We start from the raw sequence: 19,552 nt of genomic DNA, 5'->3' as shown, positions 1-19,552 counted from the left end.
GAATCCTCCAAAACCACTGCAACACTGCTGTGATGACCGGATGCTTTATCCCAGCAGTAATTATCACCACCATCAATTTATCGTAAATCTGAAGTAATCTTCATGCAGTGTTATCTATGTAGTCTTATAGCACAAAGCACATAGTCCGTGTGTGGCTGACATGTTTTGAAGCGTATTGCATCAGTTGTTTGACTGAGAGGAAGCTCTCTGTCCCTTTTTGTATCTTGTTCTTGCCACTATTTGTCAAACCTGAATTTATGCACTTATGTATGCTTCTGTATGGGGAATGTAGCTTCTGAAACAGCTTTCAGTGTTATCGATATGTTATCAGTATGCGATGCTTTTCGACCCTCTGTTGAGATTCCTCTCATGTCTCACTGAAAGTGATGATTCACTGTGGCAGAATATTTTTATTTTATCATGCATGTCTCATAAGACACTTGATTCAATTTTTTACAAATTCATGAAGCTGTAGGACTTCAGTCGTGATGAAATGTTTGCCCAGTGCTGCATGTGGTGTTGCACTAAAAATGTTTTATTTGATTTATTACAGGGATGGAAGTCTTTTTGTTCTAAATGATTTTATGTGGATGCAGGCATACTGGTTTAATGTTAACCCCATAACACAAAAATAATACACACAACATATATTAGGGCTGCAACGAACAGAGCTCAGGCTGACGTTTTTTAAAAGATTTGTTCTGTCGGACCAATAGTCCAAAACCCCAAAATATTCCATTTTAAAGTGACATAAAACAGAGAAAAGCATTAAATCCTCACGCTGCACAAGCTGGAACAAGCACAAGTAATTAATGGTCAAAATAGTTAATTTTCTGTTGGCTGAACTTTTCAGCTGTGACATATATTTAATGTATTAAGCTCTCATTGTGACACATACAGGTCATTGATTTGAAGCTCAAAGAGTGAGCAAGGGGTTGAGTAGCCTTGCAGGCTGTTTTAACTAAACTCTCCATCGATTGCTTAATTTGACAAACATTGAGACTACAACATACAATTCTGCACAAGCAACAGATGCTCTGCATTTAAAACGAAAAGCTAATTTACACCTGTTCACAGGAAGCTTTTTTAAAAGGTTAAAATAGAAGAAAGAAAAGAAAAATGTGATGTTAAAGCACAGTAAAATATGATCATAATTGTGCAAAATTAAAGATCCCTTCCAGACATGTTTTAAGGCATAAAAATACTCCTCTTAGAGTGATAATTTGTGTCTGATTTGGTTTTTCCACAAAAAGCATGAACTACCTTGCTAAAAATTCTTCTAATTACATCTACTTCTTCATTTCAAGGCATTTATTTGTGTGTGCGTGTGTGTGTGTCCGTGTGCGTGTGTAGCACTGGAGGTTGGAGCGAGTTGTGATGTCACAGTATCCTGTTCATAGGCACGCTTTAATCTCAGATTTAAGGTGAGCACAGAGACACTTTCCCCCGTCCAGCAGATGAATGTGAAAAACAGCCTTTTAGTGTCAAACTCTGCACGGTGAAGCTCAAGCATCCACAAGTGTAGAACAATGAGCAGAGCACATTTAGGGGTCAAGCTGACTTTAAATTATTCAAATGAATGAGAAAATGCTGAAGAGTGGCGAGTTAATGCATGATAAAATCCTGAAAACATTTTCCCACAGTGATTCATCAGCCCCTGATGTCTTTCCGTGTTTCCATTTGATCTGGTCAAAGAGGGGCAAATTTTTAAAAAGCTTTTTTGACAAAATATTTGTAAAATGCTGTTTTTCTCCGTCTGACTGGTGTTCCACCCTTGCAGTGCCTTGTTGCACTCACCCTGGACGGCAGGAACATTTGGATCTTAGACGTGTGGACGTTCATCCTGCAGGCCGCGTGAAAGACGCATTTGAATTGCAAGGGTTGCGGTGGTTCAACTCTAAATGGACTTCTCGGTCAGGGCACAAACAGATGCTTCTCGTGAACTCATGAAACCTTTTGAAGGAGTGAAGCACGGTGGCGAAGGAGCACAACAGAAGTGTGTCGAGCAGCCGTCCGCTCCTCCTGCCTTCTCGTGGACAGATGTTTGGCAAAGCGACGAGAACGAGCCCCGCTGCCCTTCTGCTGCCCTTCTGCTGCGTGTCATTTATCTCCACACTGTGGTTCTGCCTCGAATCAAAGCACAGACACTGTCCATTTTCATAGATTTACTCCCATCCGCACACTGTATATTCTATATTTGAAGCCTGTCAGAAACATGTACTTTTCCATTAGGACTGAATGAAACGAGTGAATGTTTATGTAAAGTACTGTCGTGCATCTCTGCTGTACCCGAGCATGATGGGGACCCGGAGAAGCAGGTTAAAGCTCAACACTGTTTGGAGACCTCAGCAAAAAAAAAAAACAAAACAAAAAAAACAAAAAAACCAAACTGCTTTCAAAAAAACTTCACAAAAAACAGCTTTTACTCTAAGACCTGCAGTATTAACTTTAGGTTGTATTGCATTAATCAAACAACACTGTTGTACATTAAAGAAAAGGCATTTTGTGAAACTCTTTATAGCCTATATATGAGGTCAGTGCTGTAGTTCTGTTTTAAAATTACCGGTATTTATTTGCATGATATTTTGAACAATTTCCAGATTTGTGTACATAGTCTGATGGATATTTTACATTCCTGTCCACATCCAGCTCTCCAGTGCTGTGGGGAGAAGCGAGAGCGCCCTCTGTGGATGTTTGAGGTGGTGCAGAGGCCTCCGAGCTCTTTGCTGTGTGTAAACTAAGGAAGCTGAAAGTTTGACTTCAGTGAAGCCTACAATAACTGTCAGTGTTTGCAGGTTAGGTCTCGTGCGGCAGGTTAAAGCACAGAGGAGTTCAGCGTCATGAGCAACATACTGCCTGATTCAACTTTCGTCATTTGTTTAGGAGAAAAGTGACATAAATAACGTTGGAACTGATTTATGCATTTAAAGGCTGTATAACAAGCAAGGCAGTGGCATGTGTGGGGACACCCCTTTATTAATTAACTTTGTTTATTACATAGATTTGAGTGTTGCTTATTTCATTTATTTATGTATTCTTTAATTAGTTGATGGATTTATTTGGGTATTGTGAATAATATTTGTATTGAATGGAAAGGAACTGAATGTGTTTGAAGCTTGCGTGGGCGCACTAAGCAGTTTACAAGAAAATTGAAAAAACAGAGAAAAAGCATATATAATGTGTGTCTTTGTCCCTTTTTATTTACTGAGTATCAAAAGATAAGAATGTTAATGTTTTCGCTGTAACTTTGCTTTTCATTTTGCTGGCGTTGTCGTTTACTCGGGACAGTTTCCTCTCGTTGTGCCAGTCTCCGATGCCACCTCATTTTTTTGTACAGAGGATGTGAAGCAGTCAGCAGAAGATGAAGGCTAACTTTGTAAAAGATTTTGTCAGTCACATTACAAAATGGATATTTAAATGTTTATATCTTTGGTGATTAAATGCTATTGATATTTTTCACTTCAGCTCTGAGTCGTTATTGTTTTACATCATTCTAACATTTGCACCACAAGGGCCATCAGTCTGTTCCATTAAAGTATACTTATCAGTTATAGTCCAAACTCTACCAGCTGAAGGTTTTACCTATTTTAAACTGTGTGGCAGGTGAACAAAGACTCCACCTGTGTTTACTATTACATTAATTAGATAAAAGTGTTCTATTAATATTCTTTCGTTTGCTCTTCCTGTTATAGAACACCAAATCTAGACATGAGGAGAACTTGAGGAAGGTGAATCAGCACAAAGAAGTCACCTCTACAGGATCTGTACATGGAAAGTAAACTGGAGATAAACTGACAGCGTTTAGGGTATAAGAGACTTAAAGGACTGACTCGCTGGCATGGTTTTAATAGACAAGTACACAGTGACTAGTGCTGGCTGAAGGTAATAAAAACATAAAGTAGCAGGAGTGTAATAAAAAAATAAACTTGTTTCACCAAAGGAAAAGAGAATAAACAGATTTATCTTCAGGCATCAACAAAGCATAAACTATGGTATGAAATTCACAAACGGCGAAAACATGAACTAATTCTTCTAAAACTAAAGTAGAGCTGAAACGAGTTGTTATTTTTATTGTTTATTAATCTCTCAATTATTTTTGTTCAGCCCATAAAATTCCAGAAATCAGGCAAAACAATGGCAAAACCCCAAAGACATTCAGTTTACATATAAAAGAGAGAGAAGCAGCAAATCTCTGCATTTGAGAAGCTGGAACCAGACAACGGTTGTTTCTGCTTGATAAATAACCTAAATGATTAATGGATTCAATCCAAATATTTTACATGGATAATTAGATGTTTTGGGTTACACAGCAAAAGGCATAATTGCGATCAGAAGATCAGAGGTGACCTTTCTGACTCCTCAGCCATGAGACGTGAGGAGTGAGAGGAGTTTGTTTTTGCCTCTGAAGTAAAGACTCTGCATGTCTTGGCGCTGGACTGCAGGTTTACAATGCAGCCAATGCTACTGATCCACTCCAGTATACTTCCATTATCTAATGCAGAGGGACTGTGTTTCTGTGTCAGCTGTCGAGGATTAAAACATGAGTTTAGGGCGGCTTGCCGAGGACCAGAAAAGAAATCCAAGAGTCAAGCAGCTTGCATGATTCATCATGTGCATTTGCTCATAATGTCACTCAGTAAGCATTTCAGACAGTGAGCTGAGGCCCTCAGAGGAAAGACGAGAGGTTGCTGGCTACATCCACAGACAATAAAATCTTTGGATGGGGGTTGTGGGATGTTTTGGCTCCTTTAAATCACCAACAGTCCTGCAGGCCAGCTGCTCTCAATGGTCCTGCATGGATTAAAGCGATACCTTCTCTCCAGCTGGCATAGAGGCCTGTCATGGCTTCAAGAGAAATACAGTCTGATTTAGCTATGAAATCACACCATCAGTGTTTGGCAAAGCAGTTCAGAATCTTATTGTCATTTTAATCCATCATGAGAGGTATAACCAGCAGACCTCAGAGGCTCGTCTTTCATAGGCTGCACGACAGAGACACTGAGCAGATCAGGAGAGGCGATGAGGAGTGATGAAGGTCTGCTGCTGGAGATTGCTTCCTTTTGGGTAAAACTGTTTTTCTAATAATTTATCAAAGAGGAGAAGTAGAATCTGCTGTAGCATCAGATGTTGTGTCCAGAAGTTTTGTCTCTTTTTAGTTTGTGCTCGAGCGGTTTATAAATACACGATTCCGTGTTTCTGCATTGTGTGAGAGAGCTTACTTCTTCTGTGGAACAAATTTCAGCAGGTAAGGAGTTTAGTGCTAAATACTGGAGGCACTTAATAGCTTTTAAGCTTTTTAGGAACAATTTTTCAAGGAATTATTCATGATAAAATACGAGCAAAACAGTGATGATGGTCCAAGTGTAACAGGGATTTACAGCAAAATTCAACCTTGAACAAGGTTTAGAGTTATTCCTAGAAAGATACTGCTGTAATATACAATACTGTGCTCTGTTGATATTTATGACTATAAAGGACCAATATACAAAATCTAACTAAGCAAATACTCGTAAAATGCCCAACTGTGTGTGCAGTAAGACAATAACATTGCATTATAAAGTCAAGTCTTTTAGGGACAAACAGATGCACTGAGATCCGTGGTGGCAGAAAGGCAGCTGTCATTTGTCACAATGTTAATGAAACATCTCCCCTTAGAGGAAACACATGGTACCGGATGGCTGCTTTACCCCAAAGGATTTACCGATTAAGTAGGAAGTTATTTTTCTTCTCTGCTGTCAGGAAGAGAAGTGATGCAACAAATGAAACACACACACACTTCACCTGACCCACGATCTGCGTACATGATCGTCTTTAAAAATGTTGCATTCACTGACTAAGTCTATTACAGCTGAGGTCTGTGCCATGAGAATGTGATGTGTTTTCACTGCTTTGCAGGATGAACACTTCATTGCAGGTAGACCTGCCCAGCAGTCAAGGTGAGAGAAACCCTGTGCAGGTATATGATATATACAATGGTGATGTTTATCTTAAATGCATTGCTATAAAACGTCTTGAGGTAAAGATGAAAGCAAAACTTAAAATAGAGAAACTGCTGTGTGTCAGAGCACATTTGAAAGAAACAGTTCAACATTGAGGGAAACCCAGCTATTTGCTGTCCTACTGAGAGTCTTGCCTGGTTGATTGGCAACCTCAATGACAACAACATGATTCCAGGAAGTAACTACGCCTTGCCAGGAAATAGTCACAGCCTCAGGTATATAACCTCCATAAAACAACAGTGTGTCGTTTTTACACTTTGTTTTTTTTTTATGCCAGTTAAACAAATTAGATGTAGCGTGTTAATTTGTAAGCGTTAGAGGTGCTGGTAGAGATTTTGTCACAGTTGGCAGAGCCAGGCTAGCCTTTTTCCCCCTGCTAGCGTAAGATAAGCTAGCCGGGTGTTGCTTCATATTTAAAACACAGACATAAGATTGATATCGGCCTAACTCTGAGCATGAGAGCAAATAAGCATATTTACCAAAATGCCAAGTGATTCTGATTGTGAGTAATGTTTGGGTACATCGCCATATTTATGTGAAGTTTCTGTTTCTGCAGTTTTTGCTGTACAGCTGGTTGGTAAGTCAGTGGTAAGTTTAGATCCCAGACACCCAAACTACTACTACTACTACTACTTTTACTACAACACTGTTTTCAGTCAAGTGTATCCAGAGATCCAACCAGCACTTCTTTTCTCTTCTATAAACCAAGCGGTAGTACTTTTGTTTTTGTTGTGCAAAGAAAAGGTAACAGGCAGCAGACTGGCAACAAAATTTATTTAATATAGATCTACAATATTTAGTGAGAGCAGTTCAACGAAAAATCATATTTTATGATTCTCACTTGGGTCCCTCAAAGAGGTTGCAGATTATTCTTCAGCCTCCTTTGCCTAAAAAAGACAGAAAATGGAGAGAATTAATAATGAATGACAAACTGAAACTGAAAACTGATGAAAGACTTATGCAGAGAAAACCTATTGTCAGGCAGCATGTATGTAGCTTTAACTTTCAGAATGAATGAAAATGAACAGTCACAGCAGCATACTGATGCATGTGAAATCCTGCAGACAAACATTAGCTTGTGTTGTAAGACTTAACCGATTACAGCAGCTCACTACATTTTATGTATTACTTACTTTTCCGATTTCCCGGCTCTTTGCTCTCAGCTTGTTGACCTGAGACTCAGCGATGTCAGCACGCTCCTGAGCTTCCTCCATCTCGTGCTGCACCTTCCTGTACCTGGACAGGTGAGTGTTGGCCTGCTCCTCCTGTGAGGAAATTCAACATTCATCAAGACTGAGGATACAGAGATTTACTGATTCTGGTGATGTTTTTACTGTCAAACATTTTACAAACATAAGGGTGGGGTCGCATTTTTTCTGTTTCTATGTATTGTTGTGCGACTTTATTTGACACACTGACAAAGTTATGACAAGTTTGTGACTCACAGCCTCCTCAGCCTGTCTCTTGTAGGCCTTCACTTTCAGCTGCAGCTTGTCCACCAGATCCTGAAGTCTGATCACATTCTTCTTGTCCTCCTCAGTCTGCAGTGAACATAATTTCATGATTGAAATGCATTCATTTGCACCTTTGCGTCAGAGCTGTACCAATCAATAGGGAATAAAAGCCATTCCAACCTGATAGGTGAGCTCCTTCACTCTTCTCTCATATTTACGAACACCTTTGATAGCATCTGCTCCTCGTCTCTGCTCAGATTCTACCTCTGCCTCAAGCTCACGCACCTGAAATATGAACAATGTGTATTATTACTGGAAGGGCAAGATTTTAACATTAAAAGAGAAGCTGAAATCAGATTTTGCAATCAAGTCATCTTTACCCTAGCCTCCAGTTTCTGGAGCTGCTTCTTGCCGCCCTTCATGGCCAGATTCTCAGCTTCATCAAGGCGGTGCTGCAGGTCCTTCACCGTCACCTCCAGGTTCTTCTTCATCCTCTCCAAATGAGCGCTGGTGTCCTGCTCCTTCTTCAGCTCTTCAGCCATCATGGCAGCCTGAAATGTTGAAGAGTATGGTTTTGTTGAGTGTAAGTAATTACAATCTAATGTTTTAACTGCAGAGCACTGAAAATTGAGGAAAAATGAAACTGAAGTATGATGTTATGCACTGACATATTATGTACTATGCTTTGTGTTCAGTTTCATAGGAATATGTTGGGCTGACTCACATCAGTGATGGCCTTCTTGGCCTTTTCTTCAGCATTTCTCGCTTCCTGGACAGAATCTTCCACTTCACCTTGGATCTGGACAAGATCAGCCTCCAGCTTCTTCTTGGTGTTGATGAGGCTGGTATTCTAATCAAATAATAGTTGGGATTAAATGCTGTCTTTTTGTGTTGTCATGTGTTTCACATGTCAGTATTTGGATCTTTATCTACCTGAGAGTGCAGCAGCCCCACACGCTCGCTGGCATCAACCAGCTCCTGCTCGGCCACTTTGCGGCTCCTCTCCGTCTGCTCCAGTGCAGCTCTGAGCTCCTCGATCTCAGCCAGCATCAGGTTGTTCCTGCGCTCCACCATGGCAACCTGCTCCTTCATGTCTTCCTGGCCTCTGATAGCTTCATCAAGGTGTAGCTGGGCATCCTGAATTCAAGACAATACAAATTCCATTTAGAAATGTACATATGTTTGGACCACGTGGCTGTATTTTTGGTCATATTTATAAGCTGCATCTTTATGGCCAACCTTAAGCTGTCCCTGCACGTTCCTCAGCTGTTTCTGGGCCTCAGCCGCCTGGCGGTTGGCATGGCTCAGCTGAATCTCCATCTCATTGAGGTCTCCCTCCATCTTCTTCTTGACTCTCAGGGCATCGTTCCTGCTCCTGACCTCAGCATCCAAAGTGCTCTGCATGGATTCAATCACTCTCTGGCTGTTCCTCTTGATCTGCTCAATCTCCTCGTCCTTCTCTGCAAGTTTTCTGTCAATTTCACTCTTGACCTGGGTGAGTTCAAGCTGAATACGGAGAATCTTGGATTCCTCATGCTCCAGGGTAGCCTGCAAAAAGTGTGACCTTTATTAACTAGGGCAGGAATGAGTTCTTTCATTAAAAATACAGAAACCGAGGCTGAGTCATAGCGAAGAAAAATAGCACCGAGGGGTCATGTCCAACACCTTCACAAGAATAAAGGAATACAACTTTTTTATTTTTTCAGTAGTTTATATTTTGTATCTATACTTCATGTTCTTATGTGAATCTGGCCAATAAATCCCCCGCTTTCTACAACAGCTGAATGATTTGAGCAAGCTAGTTCTGCCACCACTGTGACTCTGAGCTGTAATGACTGATATGATGATTCAGTTTTACCTCTGCCTCCTCCAGAGCAGTCTGGATCTCTGTCTTCTCACCTTCCACGGTCTTCTTTCCTTTCTCAAGCTCATGAATCGTCTTACCGGTCTCGCCAAGTTGTTCACTCAGGTCTGAAATCTCCTCTGTTGGAGCAGATTTGTAAGATATGAATTTTAGAATATTCAGCTATGCAAAAAAAAACATAGAGTAAGAGAGATACTTCAAACACACTGACTTGGTGTTGGGAGTGCAAATCTGTTTGGGAATGAACTGTCTTACGTTGCAGGTTCTTGTTCTCTCTCTTCAGGGTCTCCAGGTGGTCCAGAGCTTCCTCATATGAATTTTTCAGCTTGAACATTTCAGTGCTGAGAGAGCGAGCCTCCTTCTGAGCCCCCTCCAGCTCTGCCTGGCTCTCCTCATACTTCTGTTTCCACTCTGCAAGAACCTGAAAGTACAACAAACACTTGAGTGTTTTTTGTCACCTCATGTTTCCAGTCAAACCTGTATGTTTATAGAAAAATATCTAACCTTGTCAAAGTTCCTCTGCTTCTTGTCGAGGGTAGCAGCCAGAGCATTAGCTCTCTCCACATCGATCATCAGGTCTTCCACTTCACCCTGCAGTCTCTGTTTTGTCTTTTCCAGAGAGGAGCATTTTGCATTCACAGCCTCGATGGATTCCTCTGCATCCTGAAGACGCTGGGCAAGCTTTTTCCTGTTGAAACATTCAGTAAACAGGTTTTATGATGATTTGCAGGATCTAAGCACATGGAAACTGTGATTTCAGGACTGTTCATTACTTAGCCTCCTCCAGCTCCTCAGTGCGCTGAATGGCATCAGTCTCATATTTGCTTCTCCACTGAGCCACCTCGCTGTTGGCCTTGGACATTCCACGCTGCAGCTCAGCTTTGGCCTCCTGCTCCTCCTCATACTGCTCTCTGAGCAGGTCGCAGTCATGACGAGCTGACTGAACAGCATGAGCCAGGGCGTTCTTGGCCTATAATGCAAATGAGTGCCTGATTAATATTTGATGCCAGTCGTCTGGTGGCCTTTTCCTCTGTGATTATCCTGCTGATTTCATAGACTGTTACCTTAACTTCCTCCTCGATGTGCCTCTTCAGCTCCTCAATCTGCTGAGTGTAGGCCTGCTTGCCTCTTGTCAGCTGAGAAACAAGAGCTTCTTTCTCCTCCAGCTGACGCGTACATTCACCTATTCAAAGATATTAATGGACTTAATGCACATCAGAACAAAACTGAATTAGGTGACTTAATACCGTATAATCAGTGTTCACATTATCATGCAAGAAAGATTTTGCTCTTGGGCCATCACAGTGAACAGAGATATATCTGCAGATTTGTATGCTGGTGCTGATGTGTGCAAATCTCAAATTTAGGGAGAAGAGAATGAAGGCAATGGACTTGGCTTGTTAAAATAGGAGATAAACAAAAGGAGGTAATTGAACTAATTCAAGTGTTACCTGAATTAGTTTGTTTACGATGTTGCTGCTGTTAGCATTCAGCCTCATACAGGAGACTTGAGTATTATTACCGCAGAGAATAGTGACGTGGCTAAATAATGAATATTATGGAGATCTGGTTCAGAGTGGAAAGAATAATGAACCCCCCAAACCATGATATTCATACCATTTTCAGTTTGAAGTCTTGCTCTATGTGCACTCATGTCGTTGAGCTGACGGACATTTTCATCATTCTTGGATTTGAGCTCACTCAGCTGATCTTCTAATGTCCTGCACATCTTTTCAAGGTTTGACTGGAAAAAGAAAACATGTATTAGTATGAAAATATGACCATTATTTTTTGCTCCCTGTATGAAACTTCAGCACTCGCAACCTTTGATTTGGCGACAGCCTCCATGTTGCTGGAGAGGTCATCGATCTCCATCTTGTACTCGCTTTTCTCTTTCTCCAGCTTCTGTTTGACTCTCTGGAGGTTATCAATCTGTTCTCCCAGCTCTGCTACGCTGTCAGCCTGCTTCTTGCGGAGAGCTGCAGCGGTGGCCTCGTGCTGCAGGGTGGACTCTTCCAGGTCACGACGCAGCTTCTGAAACTCGGCCTCGCGCTTCTTGTTCATCTCGATCTGAGCAGATGTCGCTCCGCCGGCTTCTTCCAGCCTCTCGCTGATCTCCTCAAGTTCCCTGGAGAGATCAGACCTCTGCTTCTCCACCTTTGCCCGAGCAGCCCGCTCAGCCTCAATCTCCTCCTCCAGCTCCTCAATACGAGCCTGGAACATACAGTTGTTGAGTTAATCTGAAAAGCGTTTAAGATATTTCAGTGTTCCTATTGCTGTCAACTCAGGCTTGCGCTTACCTGAAGTTCCTTTATCTTTTTCTGTAGCTGGATTCCAAGAGACTGCTCGTCCTCGATCTTACTCAGGAACTGGCTAATCTCAAAGTCCTTCCTGTATGGGACGGGATCAGTTCAGCATATTAAAGTTGGGTTCAGGTGGCCTTTCATGAAATTATTGACTTCAAGCACGTGTCAAGTAGTTCTTACTTCTTTATTTTCTCATCAGACTGCTGCTTGTCATTCTCCAGGTCCATTATGGATTCCTGGGCCAGTTTCAAGTCTCCTTCAAGCTTCCTTTTGGCACGCTCGAGATCCATACGGAGCTTCTTTTCTTGCTCCAGAGAACCTTCAAGCTATGAACAAAATAGATGAAATTAAAATCATAATTTTACAGATTTTCAGAAAATCAAACTCAGTTATGCATGATCTTGACGGTTGTCTTTTCTTTATGCAAAAGCTATTTCTTGGCTGTATGAGGCACACATGTAATCCAACATAGTTTCATCTTGTTGATAACAGCTTCAGGGTTTACTTTTTACTCTGGGACCTCTAATACAAATTGTACTTGTTGTTGCCGTAGTAACCACTTGTATCACCAAATCGTTCATTTTCTGATTCTTAAGTTTAACTTTTGCTTTAAAATGTAAATAACTCACATCGTCCACTTGCTGCTCCAGCTTGGTCTTGGCCTTCGTCAGAGTGTTGACTTTGTCTTCCTCTGCCTGCAGGTCATCTAGGGTCTGCTGATGGGCCTCTTGGAGGGCTTTCTTCTCTTTGGACAACTTGGCAATGGTCTCATCTTGAGAAGCCATTTCCTCAGTAAGGTTTTTGACCTATAAAAGTTTACAGCACTTTGAATTAACAACACATTTGTAATCTACTCTGAAGTAAAAACACAAGATAAAAAGCTTGTCTTGTGACCTTGTTCTCAGTGGCATGCTTCTCCTTTTCCACTTTGGCCAGGGTGAGCTCCAAGTCATCAATGTCTTTCTTCAGCTCGGAGCACTCGTCCTCCAGCTTCCTCTTCTTTGCCGTCAGCTCAGCATTGACTTCTTCCTCATCCTCCAGTCTCTCAGCCGTCTCTTTGAGTTTGGCTTCAAGCTGGATTTTTGCTTTAATGAGCCCCTCACACCGTTCCTCTGCATCACTCAGGTTTTCACTTTCCTAAAAGTCAAAGCAAACAAGTTCACGTCAATGCCAAATCAGTCATTTGATGCAGGATATTTAGCAGACATGCACAAGCAGTGTGATGATCCAGCTTACAGACTGCACTTGCAACAACAGGTCGTTCTTCTCCTGCAGCAGAGAAACCATCTTCTCCTCCAGTTCTTTCTTCTTAGCCAGAGCCTTTGACAGATCCTCTTTGGTCTTTTCAAAGTCCTCTTTCATTTGCGCCATCTCTTTTTCAGTCTCTGCGCTCTTTAGCAGAGGCTTAATCTTGAAGTAGAGCTTCATCCATGGCCATGTTTTGACGTTCATGAATGAGCGGATGTTGTACTGGATGGAGTAAATGGCCTCTCTGACAAAAACAAAAAGAATTGAGTTTGAAAATCTTTCTAGAATAAATAAAGTTAGAGACAGCAAAAACAAAATTAAGACAACATCAATAACAGACACACAGTACCTCCTTTCCATCATCTTGACAAACTCTCTCCTCATGAGGTAACCTCTGCAGAGAGCCTGAGTCATTGTGACCAGCTCAGCCAGTTTCTCATCTCTCATCTCCTCCAGAGTTCCCAGCAGACCGGCTTTGAAGAACACCTGAGTGGCAATAATTACAATCGTTTTTAAGTCAGGAATTATTGATGGTAGTTTGTCTTATACCTCTTTGGAAACAGCCCTGTGTAAGGAAGCGTTTCTCACTCTACCTTGGTGTGGCCAAACTTGTACTGAGAGTGGTCCACATCGATGGATCCCAGCAGTTTCTCTGAGGCCTTCTTGTTGTCAATGAACTGTCCCTCAGGGATGACACTAGCATTCAATACTTTGTATCTAAAAGAAAGATTTCATTCAGTTAGACACACCAGCTTGAAGATAATAAACACAATTCAATGGCGGTCAAGATAATATGTCTGCTACCTCTGCTTGAAGTCACCGTAGAGGATTCTGCTGGGGAAACCTTTCCTGCAGATCCTGATACCTTCCAGCACACCGTTACACCTCAGCTGGTGGATGACCAGGAAGTTCTCCATGAGACCTGTGATACATTTTTTTGTGACATGATTTGTAAAATTGTACACAAAGTTGTCAAATGAAATTTTCTATAACTCTAATTTCAACTTTATTGACCATCGGCACTAAGACAAAGATCATGTACCTGGTGTCTTTGATTCGTTGGGAATCAGACAGCGCACAAAATGAGGATGTGTGCTCCTCAAATTTGTCATCAGCTTGCCCAAATTCTCCTGAAGAATTAAAAGGACAATACATTACTAAAAGGCATTAAATTAATTCAATGAAGTATGAAAGTCACTTGTACTTATCTTACCCTGAACAATGCAGACACAGTCTGGAAGGAACCACCCTTCTTCTTGCCACCTTTCTTGCCACCACCCTCAGCTGTCAGGGGAACAACAATTACATTAAAATTATTATATTCAACGCAATTTTTAATGTATCATAATATAGAGACAGGAAACAGCAATTACCTTCTGCTGAGGCGTGAGATGCATACAGGAAGGATAGCAGTTTGACTGAAGACTTCTGGTAGAGCTGAACCACTGAGTCGTTCAGAGGGTCCTTGTTTTTGTCGAGCCATCCATTGATGTTGTAATCAACAGTGCCAGCGTAATGGACCAGAGAAAAGTGAGCCTCAGCTTTGCCCTTGGCTGGCTTTGGCTTCTCAAAGGACTTGGATTTACCAAGATGCTGGTCATACAGTTTGTTCTTGAAGGTGACATCTGTAGCCTTGGGGAACATGCACTCCTCTTCAAGGATGGAGAAGATGCCCATTGGCTGTAAGGATGAAATGATTATTTACAAGCTGTCAAGTCATCTTAGAGTTTTCTGCGTTTGTGAACATGGAGCAGAGCATGTGTCTCACCTTTTCAATCAGCTCAATGCAGGCAGCCAAGTCCATACCAAAGTCAATGAACTCCCACTCGATTCCCTCTTTCTTGTACTCTTCTTGCTCCAGCACAAACATGTGGTGGTTGAAAAACTGTTGCAGTTTCTCATTGGTGAAGTTGATGCACAGCTGCTCCAAGCTGTTGAACTGTTGTCAAAAGAGGAACGAGGGGTAAATGAATATTTGTTTGTAACAAGCCAAATTTAAGAGAAACTGTATCACCAAACTTACATCGAAGATTTCAAATCCAGCAATGTCGAGCACACCGATGAAAAAGTTTCGGGGCTGCTTTGTGTCCAACATCTCGTTAATTCTGACGACCATCCACAAGAACATTTTCTCATAGACAGACTTGCAGAGAGCCATGACGGAATTGTTGACCTGGTGTTACAGATACAACAATGATAAAACATTATTAGCATTGTTGTAAGAATTAACGATAAAAAGACTGAAAGTTTTCAGGAGTTAAACAGGCTACAGAGTTATGATCCACAGGACTGTATGTAACATTTTACCTGAGGCACAGTCTGGCCCTTAGTCACAAACTCATTTCCGACCTTCACCCTTGGGTAACACAGAGCCTTCAGTAGGTCAGCTGAGTTCAGACCCATGAGGTATGAGATTTTATCAGCAACTGAAAAGAGAGATGCAATTTTGGAGAGAATACAGAAGATTCAATTTTTTTTCAGGAGTTCTGCTGTTAATAAACCCCCCCAAAAAAAGTGCAACACACCCTCAGTGCCATCAGGCTCAGCCTGCTCTTCACGCTGCTTCTGCTTGAACTTCATGTTTCCGTGATGCATCACAGCTCCGGTCAGCTTGTACATGCTTATCTTCTCTTCTGCAGTGAAGCCCAGGATGTCAATCGCAGTCTATTGAAAGAAAAGTCAGAAGCTCTCAGGAAACAAATTCAAACATTCCTAAATTAATAGTTTTATTTTAGGGTACAGATTTGATCATTTTCTTACATCAGTGGCAATGAACTCTTCAACGTCATTGATGCTCTTGACAGTGATTTCACCCTGACTGATCATGTGATAGTCATACGGGTTGGTGGTGATGAGGAGAGCCTCTGAGAAAAGAAAGCACACGTGGTTCATTCTTGTGAGCAAATATATAATCTGGAGTAATGAGTGACCTTTAGAACTCACTCGAACATCTTACCTATCAGCTCCGGCTTGTGGCCTGTCATAAGCTGATAGAAGATGTGGTAGCTCCTTTCAGCAGACAGCTGGAACGTCACTCGAGACTTCTCCAGCAGATCTGTCGATCACACAGTTAGACACCAGTCAATCCTGTTCAATGAACTGAAGGTACAACAACAAACTGAGCTTTGTCATCTGTAGCCTTACATGTTTCAATGTCTGCTGAGGCCAGCTTTCCAGTTGTTGCAAAATGGATTCTGATGAATTTACCCTATTCAAAAGAAGACTGTAGATTAGACTGATAACCATGTGCATTCTGATATTGTTAACTTAGGTTAACAAACACTTACAAAGCGGGATGAGTTGTCATTCCTCACAGTCTTGGCATTACCATAGGCCTCCAGAAGGGGGTTGGCTGCAATGATTTGATCCTCCAGCGACCCCTTCATTCAGAAAATAGGAGAAATCCAAGAGAAAACAAAAATGAATGCCTCGTAGCTGAGAGTCCATGATCACATTCAGTATGTTAATGTCAGCTTTATTTACACTTTTTCCTCCAAACACAAATGTTCATTTACCTGCATTTTTCCAGGAACGGGCTCTGCTTTCTTTCCTCCAGACACTGCGATTGTCGCAAAGTACTGGATGACACGCTTGGTGTTGACAGTCTTTCCTGCTCCGGATTCTCCTCTTTGAACATAAAAACAGGTCATGCACACACACACACACACACACACACACACACACAAACACACACACATATAAATAGTGTGTCGAAACCCTTGTCTGACATGCAGTTGCTTTGATTTCAGGATTACCTGTAAAATTATTGCAAACTTACGTGATAAGGATAGACTGATTCTCGCGGTCTGTAAAAAAAAAAGTAACATTTTCATGTTATTTTCACGGTTTTAAGTTTCAATTTATGTTCATTAGATCCAACAACGCTACAACTGTACAATGATGTGGGGTTATGATATCTTATAATGTCAAAATATTTAAAAAGTATAAAAACAAGTTTTTTAAGTTCAAAACATTTGATGCACACTGTACAGTTATTCTTGACCCTGGGTTCACACTTATTAACCTGTAAATTTCTTACACACCAGTAAGCATGAACTGATATGCGTTATCAGAGATGGAGAAGATGTGGGGTGGAGCCTCAATCCTCTTTTTGCCTCTGTATCCTGCTACAACCACTGAGTCGTACACTGGGAGCCACTTGTAGGGGTTCACAGTGACGCAGAACAGCCCCGAGTAGGTCTGTGGAGACAGAGGATTTTTACCAACCACACGTCTTCCTCTATGGTTTTATCTACTGACGTGAAAGAAGGTCAAACTCACGTAGATCATCCATGCTGCATAGCGCTCTTTGAGGTTATACAGCACGGCGGGCTCACTGAGGTGGGTCATCATGGCCATGTCCTCAATCTTATCGAACTTTGGAGGGTTCATGGGGAACACTTCAGTATCTTTTACAGTGATCGTCTGTTACAGGGACAGAAACAACACAGGACTTCAGTTTTGACAGTAGATTGATGATGAGAGTGAGCTGGTCAGTCTTCACTATTTGTATTAGAGCCACAGGTCATGATTTATAAAAGCATATTTAAAATCTATCTACCATTCCCTTTAAGGTTATTACAGAGAAAATATAGTGCTGAACACAGGTTGTGCCATCACATGACATGTACTTTATGCACTGTTATGCCAGTCTTTTCTAAAATGACATGTCTTCCTTAGATTGAAACAGAGAAAGCACACATCACACAGAGAAGCACACAGTCTGTCACACTGACTTGTGTTTGTACATAAGCAGTTTTCACTGTGAAGTTGAGCTATAAATTCATTCAGATGATAAAACTGTTGTTTTATTCCACTGCCATTCTTCTCACCTTTCCACAGAGAGTGTCCACGGTGGCTTTGCCGCCCTCCCTCTTGGTAAGTTTCCCCTTGAGGTACATCTCCGTGGCCTCAGTCACAAAGTACGCTGTTTTAGCATCAAAGGGAGTGTTCTGAGCTTCAATTCTCTCTCTCTCTGGCTTCCGGAGGTAAACGGCCGCCGGGCCAAAACACTCCATCTCTGCGTCCGTGCTCATGGTGACCCTTTACTGCACGTGAGTAAAAACAGGACAGCAGTCATTCATTTCAGTCATCATTTGTGCTTCATCTGCAACTCATGATGGCACTTCACTATTGAACCAAAGTTAAAAGTTGTTAATGTGATAAATGTCAAATGAAGAACAGAGAAAAATTGACAATGCTGTATTTTACTTGTTTATGTTTCATGTAAAGTTAATGAGTAGGTTAAATTTACGATTTGTAGCAACCAAGTGACATCTCTGTTGACTGTATATTATCTTTGTTCATGCCATGACTTCTTACATGACCACTGTTTAGTATAAGATGTTATACAATGTAAACCACAATAACGCTAAGGAAAAGTGATTGTTTTTTCTATTTCATGGTGCAGACATCATTACTGGAGTGAGATGCACAAATCTGCTATTGATTCAATAATGTCTTTAGACCAAATGAAAAGGTGGTACCTTTTTCCCTCCCCTCAGAAGAAGATATTGATGGTTTAATGAGGGTTCTGAAGAATGAAAGAAACAAATTCAATTATTAACCATAATTCATCTATATAATATTAAAAATGAACTTACTGCACACTGGAGTCCTGGCATAAACACGACACTTCTGCATTCACTTTATGGTGCGGAGCAATAAGTGCTCATGCCCTGCATTGTTCATTAAGCTGCTGGTTTTCCTCCTGCTAATAAAAGACTGCAACACACTCACCTTGACTGGTCGCCTGTCAGTCCTTGGGGGTGTCCAGCCTCCCTTCTTATATAGAGAGATCAGTGTCCACTCAGCAGACTTGACTTGCTTTATTTGGTCATGCACTTTTACACTCTCTGCTTGAGTATTTTTGCCTCTAATCTGATATCTGGCATCTTTTGTTTATCACAGATGAAAGTCACTTTCACAATCACTGCTTTACGCAGGGAGAATTTATATAGTGAGAACAATTTAAACAAGAAAACGCAAGATACAATATTGTAATAAATACAAAGACTGTTGGTGTTGAATGGTTTATTAGTGTGTACAAATTGCAAAAGCTCCTTGCTGCCAGCATCACCAGGTTAACTCATCTTTATCAGTGAAAACAAACTGTCATCCACCGACATCCACAAGAATATTGATCCGTGTGTTTGATTGAAATAGAATATTAAATAGAAACCACAATGTCCTTATGAGCTACAGTACATAAAACATTTGTGTCATTGCGAGCTCTTTCACTAGAGACTAGAGATTTGAAAGTGTATAAAAAGATCAAGACACTTACAATGCAACATTTTTTTTATCTTGTGTAAATATTGTTCTGGCAGGCGTATTGGTTACTGAAGTTCAGACATTGTTTTGGACTTTACGATAATCTCCTTAATGCATCTTGGCACTGCAGAGGATCCGACTTTAGCCGTGGAGAAGCTCTCATATGTCACTGGTATTTTGTTGCAGAAGCCTTGCAAGTCTTTCCTGTGACAAAGGAGCAGGATTGGGCCTAACAGTTGCTAATCTAAGAACCTGTGGAAATGATGATACCTCATGATGGCAGAAACACTCGCTGAGCTCTGCGTTTTATGAAATCCCAAACTTAATTAGATTTGTTCTGCAGGGAGGAAGGACAATAGAATGAAGAACAATACTCTATTTATATTTATAGCGCTTTAATTTCCTCTG

General features: G+C 41.2%; 1 protein-coding gene across 1 annotated transcript; it reads right to left on the bottom strand.

Annotated features, from left to right (window-relative positions):
- Window positions 1-6,756: 6,756 nt before the first annotated feature.
- Window positions 6,757-18,624, bottom strand: LOC121617102 (myosin heavy chain, fast skeletal muscle). Its single transcript, XM_041952137.1, has 41 exons — window positions 18,611-18,624; window positions 18,358-18,404; window positions 17,704-17,919; window positions 17,153-17,296; window positions 16,915-17,071; window positions 16,650-16,677; window positions 16,387-16,498; window positions 16,159-16,251; window positions 16,016-16,079; window positions 15,828-15,926; window positions 15,632-15,735; window positions 15,397-15,535; window positions 15,179-15,297; window positions 14,895-15,044; window positions 14,640-14,810; window positions 14,245-14,551; window positions 14,085-14,155; window positions 13,914-14,001; window positions 13,676-13,793; window positions 13,465-13,588; window positions 13,221-13,357; window positions 12,860-13,115; window positions 12,518-12,760; window positions 12,253-12,429; window positions 11,804-11,949; window positions 11,618-11,708; window positions 11,142-11,531; window positions 10,935-11,061; window positions 10,382-10,500; window positions 10,091-10,287; window positions 9,822-10,005; window positions 9,573-9,738; window positions 9,312-9,436; window positions 8,693-9,001; window positions 8,387-8,590; window positions 8,178-8,303; window positions 7,834-8,004; window positions 7,634-7,738; window positions 7,445-7,540; window positions 7,133-7,264; window positions 6,757-6,886 (listed from the first exon to the last, which is right to left on the bottom strand). Exons 3-41 carry the CDS (start codon window positions 17,905-17,907, stop codon window positions 6,866-6,868), a joined length of 5,814 nt encoding a protein of 1,937 aa, XP_041808071.1. The 5' UTR covers window positions 17,908-17,919; window positions 18,358-18,404; window positions 18,611-18,624; the 3' UTR covers window positions 6,757-6,865.
- Between the last annotated feature and the right edge of the window lie 928 nt (window positions 18,625-19,552).

The sequence above is a fragment of the Chelmon rostratus genome, chromosome 2 (genome assembly GCF_017976325.1).
Source record: "Chelmon rostratus isolate fCheRos1 chromosome 2, fCheRos1.pri, whole genome shotgun sequence".
NCBI lineage: Eukaryota > Metazoa > Chordata > Actinopteri > Chaetodontiformes > Chaetodontidae > Chelmon > Chelmon rostratus.
Note: the sequence above shows the minus strand (reverse complement) of the source record. Positions and strands in the feature narration are given on the sequence as shown.

Coding starts and splice junctions, on each gene's coding strand:
- LOC121617102 (XM_041952137.1), bottom strand. CDS start 17,907: ATGAGCACGGACGCAGAGATGGAGTGTTTTGGCCCGGCGGCCGTTTAC. Junction 17,072..17,152: donor ATGCAGCATGGATGATCTAC/GTGAGTTTGACC, acceptor CTGTCTCCACAG/ACCTACTCGGGGCTGTTCTG. Junction 8,591..8,692: donor ACGTGCAGGGACAGCTTAAG/GTTGGCCATAAA, acceptor TCTTGAATTCAG/GATGCCCAGCTACACCTTGA.